We start from the raw sequence: 13,779 nt of genomic DNA, 5'->3' as shown, positions 1-13,779 counted from the left end.
CGACATGAAAAGGGTGTTTGTCCAAAAAAAGAAGCCAAACCAGCACATTTTATGAACGTATTATTAACAATGTACAACAGAATAAAGGCATTTATAAATAATATGGATACATTTCACATTTTTAAGACATCACAAAAAGATTTACATGTAACATATTTCAAAGAGGCCCTGCACAGGGGTATAAATAGTTGTTGCTTTTACACGACCAAAAAGATCTATTAAGGCCTGAAACAATTACCAAATTTATAGCCAGTCAAAGATGAGAAAACGGTCAGTAAACTTCACACAATAATGGAATTAGCAATATGGAAATGCCATTCTTGTCTATATAATGAGGTGGAGACCGGTTATAGAAGTAATAAATCTTCTTGGCTCGTATTCAGTTTGAAAACACAACCCGAACCGCACATCATCAGATGAATGACAGGAGAAGCCTTGAAAGACGGTTTGTTTCAGGATGCAGAAAAAAAATATTTTCTTTTATAGAGAAGCTACATAAATGTGTAGAAAACAATCAACACCGCAACCTTTTAGTACCCTGTGGTAGATGAAATACTCAAAACTCGTATTCAATACAGATTACAATATACTTTTTTGTATCTGTTAAATGACCTGGAAAACATTTGATATATCCAATAAAAATGTGCTGGCATCATGTTAAACTCGTGTTTAACCGTGTATTTCACTGCAAAGATGAAACAAAAATGCAGGTTGTACAATAAAAAGTGCTAATCTCTCTTAATTGTCTGAGGATATATAGGCAAAGAGACATCATCTATTTGTCAAATGACAAAATATACCATTTTTTTCTTTTTTTCCAGATCAGTCAGTGCATTGCCTAGTGGTTGTGAATTGCTGATGTGGCTCTGATGCAAAGTGTCAAATAAAATGGAAGATTGTGATCCCAGGCTACATCACAGAAGATGTTCTGTATGTAGAAGCCACTGAGAAAAGCTCTATGTTCAAAGGCATTGAGTCTTAAGAAATCACTTATTCGCTCAGTCACTCACACGCTGACCGAAAGGTTCACTGGCTGCAAAAGCAGAGGGAGGATCTATATATAGTTGTTAGTCCTATTTTACAATAACATGTGCAAGCTGGTGCAGTTTCCACCGGAGCTATGAGGCATGTTTTTAACTGCAATGGAAGGATAACAGACTAAAAACACAGCTGAAGCATTGCTGTATAAAATACGTCTCGCCCTCTATCATACAAATATACACAAAGTTTGAAGTGAGCTAATGGGACAGACTGGGTGTCAGACTGTAAAGGCTCAACCTCTGCAATGTGTCTCTGAGGCAGGTTATCATCTATGAGATGCTGGGATGGGTACAAAACTATCTATGTGTAATACTTCCTTCACAAACAGCAGTCATGAGCGCAAAGTACAAAATAAAACAAAGCCCAAAAAAAGAAAAAAAAAAAGAAGTATAAAATATAAGCTTAATTTAAATCATTAAATACTGTACATATCACATAGAATTTCAGAGCTACAGCAGGTGACCACGGTACCTTTCAGCACAAGGCAAACATTTGTAAATTACTCACAAAAACATTAGCAAAAATATGTTGAGGGATAATCCAACATTTTAACAATTGCACTCAAAAGTTTTTACTTAACTCCTGACCTTTTTTTTTTTAAATTTTAATCACCCAAGCTAATTGTTGGTCCATATTTTGTATATTTAGATATCTAACACTATTTTGAAAGTCACCAGAAATACTGTACAAAGTAATTTGATAATAAAATGCAGCACAATTGAACATTTTCTTGTAGATATCTGAATATGTAGGTTATGGATCCACCTGAGTGAAAAAAACACCTTCAACTGCGACTGCCATGTGGACGGAGCGTGTGCCTAGTGATCCCTTCCAGAGTGATGTAATGACAGGAAGTACAGTATGTGACAAAATAAACTTCTTATTAGTACGTTTGGCTAAATAGAAGCGACGCTGCGACGTTTTGAGCGTTTTGTCCTTTTTTTTTTTTTCTTTCTTGCAATTTGCACTTTGCCCTGTAAGGAGCATCACCTCCCTCTTTTTTTGGGCATTTTCTTTTCTTCAGTGTGCGACTTTCACAACAGTCAAATAGAGTACAGACTCTGCCCAAACATGGCCAGCAGAGAGACACTGTCTTCCTGTGTGTCCCTGTGTTTTCACTCAACACAACTGAGGGAGACTCCTGTGGCAGCCGGCAGGCTGAAAAACCAGGCCTGCTCCTCGCTGCAATCTGTTACCTCACTCCAAACTTGGCCGGGGCGTGGCGAGTTTGAAGTGATCAAGGTGTCCATCAGGCGCCGGGTGTGGGCTGGCTGCCCCTGGCTAACAGCAATACAGCCAGACTGAAGAGCGCCATGGCCCCCATTCTCTTCAGCAGGGCCACGCTGTCTTTGGGAATGACCACCTGGGCCAGGTCATTGGTGATGAGGGAAATCTCATGCGCCACACAGACAAAGATGAAGGTGCTGACCATGATGTTCAGGGAAGGGTTTCCTGGGATCAGGACCAAAATTCCCTTGGTGTCTGCTGCCAGCCAGATGTGGTACTGGCATATGAACAGCTGGGGGAGACAAACGAAGCATGATCAGTAGTAATTCATGTAATTGTGCTCCAGGGAGCAACACAACATTACTTATAAAGCTGGGATGAATTATCAGTTGCTTTTTTGACGTTGACTTGCAGTCATATTCTTGTTACTGGTATTTTATTGGTGATGGTCCTACATTTTATGACCATTACCGTAACTCAGTTTTTGCTGATTAAATCATATATTGTTCTACCCTTTGCAAATACACACGCTTTAGTGTGGGGTATAAAAGTAGACTTTTTATTATATTATTGCAACTTTACTGCCAGCTCCGTCTTACCTCCAAAGAGATCTTGCCAAACCATGCAAAGAATGAGCTATATATAGAGCGGGCGTAGCCAGGAATGTTCCTGATGAGAATGAAGGCCAAAATCTGTTGACAAAGACAGAGTGAAGGCACTTCAAAGAGTAAATGCATACAGACAGTGAGTGTAATATGAGATTCTTATGGTATGAAGGTGCAGGCTGAAGTGAAAGCGTCAAAACTACTAAAGTTAGAGTGAAAGAAAGACAGGAAGTCCAATGAAGGATATAAACAATGTGCTATCCTGGCAAGTTCAGGAGGAAAAAGCTCAACTATGTTGTTAATGACCTCATCTAATGTACAACTTCAAACGGTTTCCCAGTGGGGATTGGCCCCACATGATACAAGTACTATCTTAATCCATGAAAGAAGGCACTCCCTTGTTGTAACATTCACATCATTCTGCCCATTATGCAACTAGGATAATGACATCTCAAGGCAAATCCACAGGAATTACAGTTGGGCAATTAAAAATAATACCATTTCACACTTTCATTAAAAGAAGACACTTGTAGGATCAACAGTTATCCAAAGATGAGTAATGACACAACATGTTTGCTGTAAAACAAAAAAAGCAAAAAAGAAGAAAAAAGAGATGGACATAAAAATCGTTACCTGGACCACAGAGATGTAAGGATGCATTTCGTTACACTCCGTTTTGGTTTTGCAGCTGCTGGCCCATATTGAGTAAGTCTGAAATAACGAAGGGGGGGTTAGAGTTAACTGAGCTTGGTTGACTTGTTTGATCAGACCTTAACCAAAGCTGGCTCTACTGCAATCCTGAACTGGTTTGAGGGACTCAACAAAGAACAGAATGCTGACTCACTGCCACACAATCTACATTTGGCACCTGGTAGGCATCATCTATGTGAGATGAACCGATTGTTACTATACTGCGCTCATGTTACATTCTGCAGCATGGACGTCGAGAACAGCCATAATTTAAAGTATTCTGTAATTGCTGTTTTCAAGATCGCAAGTTATTGATTTCACTATGATGAAGAAAGAAGCTTTGTTATCTCATGATAAGGAGATAATCACCCATTATCACAAGATAACAAAAGGCCACGTTATCACTTATGATAACCAGAAACCAGGAGTGCCAAATGCGTAAATGGTGTCGTGTCAACTGTAGCAACTGATTTGTTAGAGATAACATTCAGATCAGTCCACGTCATTTAAGGAGAAGACTAGTCTGGCTGCAACTTCACAGGAGAGTGCACTTCAGTGACCCTGTGAAAATGTCTTCCTTGTGATAGTGACATAAATTTACCCCGTTTTCATGAGAAAACAAACTTTATTATCTCACATAATAGCATCAAAGAAATTATTGCTAGCACGTCCCTTCTTGGCTTCCGACTGCAGACATTCCTCAATAGAAAGAAGACCTTCCTCCAGACATACACAAGAGCATTAAGAGCAGAAGATTGTGGTTGCCAAGGCAGCTACAAGGGGTGTTACTAATAAATGGCCACCTCTCCCTCTGAAACCATTCTGTCCTAAGCTAAATTCCTTTTAAGGAATTAAAAGGATAATGCTCATAGATGGAATAAATTACAGCAGTATAAAATAAAGTGTTACGTGTATGAACAAAACATGTCTGAGAAGGCCAAGTGAGAAGAGTCTTACTATGAAGGAGACGACAGAGAGGAAGAGGAGCAGGTTGGAAATCTTGGCAGAGAAGAGAGCATCTCCTTTGCCCTCCGACAGCACCTGGCGCTTCTGAAGCACCAGATAGATGAAGGCAAACAGCATTCCGTGTATCACTGCCTACAAAAATAAAAAATGTTTCAAAATTTGGCCCCACTAGAAAAAGCTTGTGATCTACTTTGACACACATTTTATTTCACAGAATGTGTATTAATGCAAAGACTTGACTGGGTGCAACTGAAGCAAAAGAAATTTAACTTACAAATCGGTCCAGCTTCCACCTGAACCACCACTCATGGATGCTTCCGTTCAGCTCAAAGAGTTTGGAGATGGGCCACACAGAGAAGATACTCTCAAAGAAACCCTGAAGTGACAGCGCCAAAACATCAATATCACATAATCAGGGCTTCCAACGAGGACCAAACCAGGAATTTGAGTAAAAAACTGTGATAGCATAGTCCATTAAGTAATAGTCATATTGACTACAAATTCACAATTTGGATGCATATTCAACTATTTCATATAACAAATTACATTTTCTTTCAAATTGTGCTGCGTGGCATAACACTAACGTGAGCTCTTGCATGCATCAATAAAAGCCTGTAATAAAGTTCAATTCAGTTTTCAATTTAATGTTTTACAAACCCTAAACTACAGTTGTGACTGGGGGGATTACAATGTTATGAATTCACCTACCTGTGAATAAGCAAAGAAGCAGATGAACATCAGGAGGCCCAGTAACTTCGCCAAGACCCCAAGGTGCCACATGCCACTATCTGTTCGGAGGACGAGACAGCCATCAGAAAAAGTGTTTTTCGAAATGCAAACCTGCTATTGATTCACAGAGTCTGGTATATTATGTATATTAAAGAGTGAAACAAATAAAAACCTACTGTTGGCCTTCTTCTGAAGGATCTGAGGCCACATAGCCAGCGTGCCGTAGATGACGACAAACCAGAAGGTGACCAGTGGGACAAAGTAATAGAACTGGTAGGGTCTGTCCATTACCACACACAGCACCAAGACCAGGAAGTTTAGGCGGAACAGCACCTGTAGTGAAATAATTATATGAAAACATAGAAAGGAACATGGATTAATCGATGACGACACCCCATTGATAAACACACCAGTCCAAACATCTGTGTTTGTTTTATTATGAATTTGCCGTTATCTCATACGAGTATGAAAATATAATGATAGCAGAGTTACAGTATATCCTGGTTAAAGTATAACTAACTGTACTCTCACCTGGCACACTCTATACAGGCCAAAGTCTCCTTTGAGCCAGAAAAAGGAAAAGTGTCCATAGCCAGTCTGGAAAAGGTACGCTGCCACCAGCACCCGCACATGCATGTACACCGGAATGAACTGAAAGACAGAAAGAAAATTCATGTATGCCTTTAAATCGAATATCAATGTAAAATGCCTCAAAGCTGGTGACTCCCAAATGGATGTGTAGAATCTCAATTTAGCACTCACCGCGCTGGCTCCAGATATGTGATAGATTAGGATGACCAACTGCATCCAGCCTTTCCACTCATCTGTTTGTTCTCTGTTGAGTAATTTGGTCTGTTTGACAGAGGAAAAGAAAGAACATGTAGAATTGTATGCCTGATAGCACAACCTTTAACTTGGTACATTATTACCAACTGCTAGGTTAATCCAGTTTTGGGGGATTTTTTTTCCCACTCTGTGTCCTAATTTACATCATACACATTTCAAATTAAAAATTATATTTGAATTCCAGACTCAAATTTCCAGACTACATGGTAGATTTCCAGACCATATTTGACATACGAGTACAAATAGTTAGATGTTTATTATGTCAATAAATGGTTTTATAAAGCCAACTGTTAACATGTATTTGACATGACACTCAGTAGAGCGCATACCTCCACCTAGGCCAAAAAGTTCCCTTTAATTTAATCAAGCCAATCCAATATCAATGTTGACAGGCCTGTCGCACCACCCATGACTGCTTAACTATAATTTAGGCTCACCATATCTAGGATTCACATCAAAGTGTACTCATTAATAGATACCAGACACCTAAATACACCTGTTTTCATCAAGAGGCATACATTATTCCCTGAGAAAATTAACGAAAATGTAGAAAAAATTATCTCTCAACGTTAAAGAAAGTGAGAAAAATCCCCAGATCTACCCTTTCATCCAGATCCGCACCAATAGTCCATCCAAGTTTCATGGAAATCCGTTCAGTAGTTTTTGTGTCATCAATCATCCAATCTATCCGACAGATGTAAATATAACCTCCTTCGCAGAGGTAACAACTGCTACAAGACTATAGCTGGGTAATGTACCCCGACAAGTTCAATGCCAAACATTATATTCATGCTGCAATGCTAAAATAATGTGCAATGTTATCAGTTTTTATCATGTTAATTTAAACCACTATATACCTTCAACCCCACTAGTAATAGAACTGAAATCCACTGACTTTGCCATATTGGCTGTTAGACGGAGCTTCATTCAATTTCTTTTTTTCGACCACACTTATCAAAGATCTTGAAAGTACTAAAATGAAACTCCATACTCTTTCTCACTATGTAGGAACCCTGTTAAAACTCGTGGATACTTTTCATATGTTTTGCATGCAGTTAAAACGTTGGATGGAAATTATAACTTCACACTACATTCACACATAACACATCCATCAATACATCTGGTAGGCAGACAAACAAAGCTACATTTCAGGAATTATATCTTTTTTTTTTTAAACACCAACTCAGAATTGATTAAAGTTAATTGATGTCTAAATAAGACTGTTTGTTTAAAGCTTCCCCATAATAAAACATATTGCACTGAGCAGTGCCATCTCACCTCCTTGCTGCTCTCATTGTAGAACACTCCCAGTACAAATATATAGATGAGAGGGATGAAGAATGTCGAGTGTGTGTAGAACTTCTGCTCCTTCATGAACACATCTGCTCTGTCACAAAGGTAAAAATAGCCCATGATGATGCCCATCCTGCAGAGGGCCTGGAAGGGTGCCTTTGGACCCAGGGGGACAGCTGCAGTCGCTGGCTTCTTCTCCTCAAGGCTCTCCACGTCTGGGGGCACAGGTCGGCGATGGCGGTTGTTGCCAAGGAGGTGGAGGACCAGGAAGATGAGGGCAGAGCCCAGGAAGAAACACGCTGAAAGCTTCTGGAGGAGGTTTGGGTGTGGTAAGGTCTGGCAGCAGGAGCCGTCAATGGGCCTTAGCCGCTTGTTGCACACCGAGTTCATGAGGACCATGGCGCCCTGACACGAGGATTACACAGGGTTGTGAGCAAGATGTGAGTAATATAACCAGACTGTGCTACCATGATTGCTGAACCTGAGCCACTGAACAGAACCATCTAATTACCACCAAATAATTTGTTATCCTGCCTACCACATTCCTGGTGCTCTCAGGCAGGTGCAAGCCGTCATCTGAGAGGGTGATAGTTTCCATCGCAGCCTGGCGGGACGCAGCCAACAGCTTGACCCGGGACCTGCCATTACGCTTGCTGCTGTTGAGCACGTCCACCGCCGCTTCATTGTAGAGCTCAAGCTGCTGGTTGGTGATCATTTTCCTGTTGTCACTCAACACCTCCTCATTTACTGGGTCTAGAGGACAGGTAGTTTTGTGCAGAGTGAGATTTAGTTTAGAGGCTGCATGTATGAGAAAATGACACGCACAAAATTCTGCAACTCTTTCAGTCATGTAGACTTTTTAGTCAAAAGCTCTACTATTACAATTTGGATCTTGTGATGAAACAGTAACACCTAAACTGTAAGGCCTTTTAATGTTTTTGTTTTGACTGTTTTGTTTGCTGAAGAGCAAGGTTTAGCCATCACAAAGCCATGCATGATAAAGTGTAGATGATCACGAGGGACTAAAATATACATGTCAAATAACTTGGAAGGTGTGAACCATCAAGTCGTTCTAACAGTTATCCCATTTGACATGAATACAAAGAGTTCACTGTGGTGAAGGAGAACATGCAGTGATACTTCACTAACATGACGGAGCGAAGGAACCTCAAAGCTGAGCTCACCTTGCAGGACCCAGTAGACCTCTCCGTGGTCAGCCAGCCTCTCCAGGTGCACAGCGATGGCCGTCAGGTTGACTTTGTACTGCTGCAGGGCCTCGTTGCTGCCACCGTGCAACTTGATGGACCACTGTGGTAAATAGATTCATGGATGAGATTAAGATTGACATAACTCAGCCACCGCCTTGTTTTCAGCCAACGCGAAATGTGCAAGCTTTGCTAAGCACTCATTTATACAGCTTACTGTGGCAGCTCCCAGGATGACAACATCTGGCTTTGCTGAAGCTTCCTGCAGCACATGGGAGTAGTTGAGATTAGAAAAGCAAATCCAGGTTTATATGGCTGCATCTAACACTTATTTTCATCATTCATCTGCATATTAACATTCAGTCTATAAAGTGTAAAAGAACTGTGAAAATGCTCATTGCAATTTCCTCTTGACTCTTCATTTAGTATTATAGATGACAAAGACAAGCAGCAAATCCTTTAATCATTTATTTAATTTTTCTTTTGGCTCAACAAATCATTGCAGCTCTGCAGGTTTTTGAAACTTCCTCACATAACAATGCTCATCACTTGTTAATAACAATCTAATCTTACTTTTGTCCATGATGTCAAACGCTCCTTCATTGAATTATTTGCCTCTGGATGCCACAGGAAGTCCTACACACAAAGGACATTTTTCATTTCTATCGGCGTGTGTTTACAGACTGAGAATAGGAGATACAAAGGTAACCAGAAATAGCTTACCACATTAACAGAGGAACTCTCATCTTCAAAGGAAATGTCCTCGTGCTTCAGACATTACATAGGAACAGACAGAGAGAAAGGCTGTGAGGCAGATCCTCTTTTTCCCCTTCTTGAGATCAGACCCAAAATAGTCAGGACTGTTGCATAATTTCAGTGCATACCAGTGCTTTATTATTTGTAGATACATTTTTTTGTCCAAACCACTTGGTATTTACTTACATTAGTGCCACAGTACATTTTTTAAATGCCACCTATTTCAGGGTTTCCTGGTGTTCATTATAGAGGCTGAATGATAGTTACACATTTTAATGAAATCTTAAACTGATCACAAATGGTGGAATATTTTCAGATTTCAGCTGTGTGAATGGAAGTCAGTGATGAGGCCTACATTTTGCATTATGACAGGATGTCATCTTTGTACATAATCAGAGCAGAGTATTGCAGTGCCAAGGAGCAAGAGAAATGTTTCGAGTTTTTCTTCAAAACAAAACATCTTTACACTCAATCTGTCATAATCAACTGGGGAAGTGTGTGAGGAAAAAACATGTTGTACAGGAAGACACAAACAGCCCTGCATCCCACTGCTGTAACAGATGCAGCGCTACCACTCTGTCTGCTCTTCTACATACGCCTTTGGTTGGAATCTTGAATGGGAGTTGTCATAATATAGTGGTTGAGTGACTATAGTGTGATGGGATGAGGTGGATTTTAAAGCAGAAAGACAAGTTTTTAGATTCATCCTATATTTACTCTGGCTACTGCTGCTGAACAATTTTCAAAGAAAAACCCTTGTGCTCTTTCTCAGAATTACCTTGTTTCCATCTTCTCTTCGCTCAGGATCAATCACTTTGATGAAGGAATAAAATAGCTGCCTGATTCGTGAATCACCAACAAAGGCCACCCGCTTTTCAGCAAGGCAGGTTTTGGCTTCACTGCAAGACAAAATGACGGAAAACTACCCCCTTAAAACAATAACAGACAGCAAATACTCATGTGCTGAGTGGTTGTTTTAATAACCTAATCAAAAGCAGATCTTATTACAGTCTATCCATGTGATAGTACCTACTCAGTTGGTTAGTTTGCTCACAAATTACCCATCCACCCTTACAGACAGACACACACCTCATCTATCACTGCAGGACACTTGATTATTTGACTCAAACATACTGTACGTGTAGGAGCCTTGCACTGTTGGTGTGACTCACATGCTTTTGTATTTGTGCATCATGCAGCCGTACGGCTGCCATACGTTCTCCCCCAAGTACCGTCCTCTGGACAGCAGCCATTCACATGAGTCTCCGCCTGCAGGCAAGACACACAGAATCTACCAGTAAGTAAGACCAAACAAAAAAAACACAGCTCTCGCTTTCATTTTTAGTTTCTCCCTGACTAGAACTGAAACCTGCTGTCTCTTTGGTTCCCTGGCTTTTTATTCACTGCTGTCAAAAGGCTTGTATACAATACAGGGCTCTGCTGGGGGCCATGGTACAAAATGAAGCCATCAGCAATTTAGCTCCACTATAAATCTGTCCAGCTATTCATTTGTGTGTAAAATGAAAGGAGCCATCTGCAACTGAATCAACCCATAGAAACAGGCGAACATGAAGGGTCGGCGGGCTGGCGAGAGAAGTGGGCATGTAGTGTCATCGCCAGCCAAAGCAGCTGCTCTGAGTGTGTGTACACAGAGGTCTCTGGTTCCTATCTCCTTTCATGGGCAAAGTCCACTATATGCAACCCAGCTGGAAGGTGGATCTATGCCATGCTCATATTTCTTTACAGTCCAACTCTGGGCTTTGTGCCATCGCTGTCACAGTCTGTCTAGGGATGTGAGACAAGGAAAATGAGATCTAACCCATTACACCTGAAAACGAGTGCCAAGTGTGCATCAGTGTACCTAACTAATCTGCCAGACAAGCCAATGCAAACTTGTGACAGACCGGAGACAGACAGCAGGCTGCTACAATACTGTTCAACACCACTAAGTTAAAGCTGCTGCTGATCGCATTACTACACCACATTTCTGACAGCATTTATCCTTTTTGTAGAAGCTGACTGAATACTTGCTACCGGCGATTAAAGGGCATTAATCTCCTACTATTAAAAACCTTGTTCTGTAAATTGCTAGATGCATCAACCCACACACGGCTTCCCAAGCAGTAATCAAGCGTGTCCTGACAGGAGCATGTAAACACTGCTAACGCTGGCTAAACGCAGTGTTAGCTTAAGTCAGCTAAGCTGGCCAGTCAAAACCGATTTAAATTCGTGCAGCTAAGTTACCATTAGTCAATTTAGTCTAACTTTGTGCGCTACCCTCTATCTATATGGTTTAAGGTCTATAACCTGTATGTAGCAGCGCTGGATACCGACGCTGCGCCGACCAGCAGAGAGAAGTAGCCACAGACACAAGCAGCTAACTAGCTAGCTAACATTAGCAATAGCTTGTGTTAACTGGCTGCATCAATACTAGTTAAATAAACGGGAGACCACTTACCTCCATAATACCGCGAAGCTGTGTGAAACACGAGGAGTAAAAAGACGAGCGCTATCGATATCAATTTGGCATTTTTGATGGTGAAATGTTGATTTATTTCGCGTTTGCCCAGGCTATAGGCCAGGACCGCCATCTTTGCTCCTCCATGACAACAAGCACCTGTGCAGTCTCGCGGCGGCGCCTCTCCGGGTGCACCATCTGCCCGGTCTGCTGCTCCCCGCGGCACCGCCTCCTCCTGCATCACCGCGGTGTGTCAGCGCAGGAACACGTCACAAATACGCTTCAGAAAGTGTCTCAAGTCTAAATTACTCAAACAAACGAGACCACAGTAACTTTAGGAGAACTTTGCGGGGACAGTTCAAAGTTTGACGACTTCAAAAAGCAAAACTGTGAGCGTCATCACCGGAGACGAGGTGAATTAACTCGCTGAGGCAACGGGATCTTTGGACTTGGACCATTTCCTTAAGCTTCTGTGGTGTTGCGCAAACAAATGAAAGGAAAACTTGTTTTTCAAAACCACATGATCTCCCAAATGTCCAATCATCTCAAACTAACTGGAAGCACCACAGAGGTCAATGACGGAGAGTGTAGACACACGTAATGTTAACTGAGGGTTTGAATTTCTGGTAAATAATCATGAGTTGTTTCTGTGTTTGTTCATCAGAAACATTATAATATAATATGGTCACCCCATAATCAGACCCTCCATTGTCCTACTAGAGGACATGTAAGGGTCAGTTTGATTTGTCTAATGTGTGGACGGGCATGGACTGTGCAATAATATCAGTCATTTACAGGGTTTTTAGTGTTTTAGTGTATTTTTTTTTTTTACACATTTAAGATTAAAGATGCCTTGTGTAGGTTTTTGTTAACAAAACAAAGTGTTACTTGCAAAAAAAAAACATTGTGTGTGTCCTCGAGATTTGACACAGCGTGTTCCTCGTAAAATATTTGCAAAGGAAATAAGGGGTTATTGGAAGGGCTACTGTTGCTGCCTTTATGGCCCTTTGTTGTGTTAATGTGTACGTTAATGTGGCAAGATGCATCTAACATCAACCACTATTGTAGTCTGTTGTTTCTCTGATGTTGATTTATTCCCCATATAATATCCACACATATAAGCATAGGCAGTAATAACATTATAAGTGGTATAATTCTCATCTGATACGTTTTTATAACATGAATTACAGTGATTTAGACCTTTTAACATAGACTTTTCAGTGTCCCACAGACCTGTGCAGCAAAATAGTCTGAGACAACCTGACACTAACATTGCTGATCTTTTCTATCAGTGTGATATCTGTGTTTTCTCTTTTGGTTTGCTTGGGACACATCCTGTGGATTTCAGAGAATTATTGAGTGTGGATTTAATGTATGGCTTCACATTATATTCCAGAAGTCTAGAGAGTAAAGAGTGCCCTACATTAATTCACCCCACTATGTGTGGGTAGTTAAATGTTGTAATTAATCATCGCCGCGTGACATCCTGTGATCAAACGACAGATAACTCTTTGGACGGCGAGACCAACAAAGACGCAGTGTAGTCTATTAGTCTTTCATTGAGTGACTGACACAGCTGTTCTCCCCCTGGGCCCACTGGGCAGCATGTAACACAAGACCATGTTGTTAAATATAAATGGCTGTTTTTTGTACTTTTTCTGAGGAATAACTGAATCTAAAAGCTGTTTTCTGCACTGATGTCCGTGACAGAGATTTCACTCAAATAGAAATCCATTGTATGAGCCCCCTGGCTTGAGATTTGTAAATGTGTGTGTGTGTGTGTGTGTGTGTGTGTCCTATGGGTCTTTTTGGATTTTTTACTGTATTTTGAGGCTTGTTTCTGTAAAGGGCTGAATAACTCCTTAGGATTTACGTGCTGCACAGTCATTCACTAGTATTACTGTAATCTGCCAATTACAACATGGCATACTTAACATAAGTATAAACATACTCTCAGCTACTA

General features: G+C 40.8%; 1 protein-coding gene across 1 annotated transcript; it reads right to left on the bottom strand.

The window, feature by feature from the left end:
* Nucleotides 1–43: 43 nt before the first annotated feature.
* Nucleotides 44–12,231, bottom strand: casd1 (CAS1 domain containing 1). Its single transcript, XM_084379843.1, has 18 exons — nt 11,817–12,231; nt 10,531–10,627; nt 10,137–10,257; nt 9,326–9,370; nt 9,176–9,238; nt 8,820–8,864; nt 8,582–8,705; nt 7,936–8,150; nt 7,383–7,802; nt 6,021–6,110; nt 5,790–5,909; nt 5,435–5,591; nt 5,238–5,317; nt 4,804–4,905; nt 4,521–4,661; nt 3,507–3,584; nt 2,868–2,960; nt 44–2,560 (listed from the first exon to the last, which is right to left on the bottom strand). Exons 1-18 carry the CDS (start codon nt 12,055–12,057, stop codon nt 2,291–2,293), a joined length of 2,502 nt encoding a protein of 833 aa, XP_084235969.1. The 5' UTR covers nt 12,058–12,231; the 3' UTR covers nt 44–2,290.
* Nucleotides 12,232–13,779: the final 1,548 nt, after the last annotated feature.

Source organism: Pagrus pagrus (assembly GCF_965226575.1).
Source record: "Pagrus pagrus genome assembly, chromosome: 17".
NCBI classification, from domain to species: Eukaryota; Metazoa; Chordata; class Actinopteri; order Spariformes; family Sparidae; genus Pagrus; species Pagrus pagrus.
The sequence above is the reverse complement of the archived record's forward strand: the minus strand, read 5'-3'. Positions and strand labels throughout refer to the sequence as shown.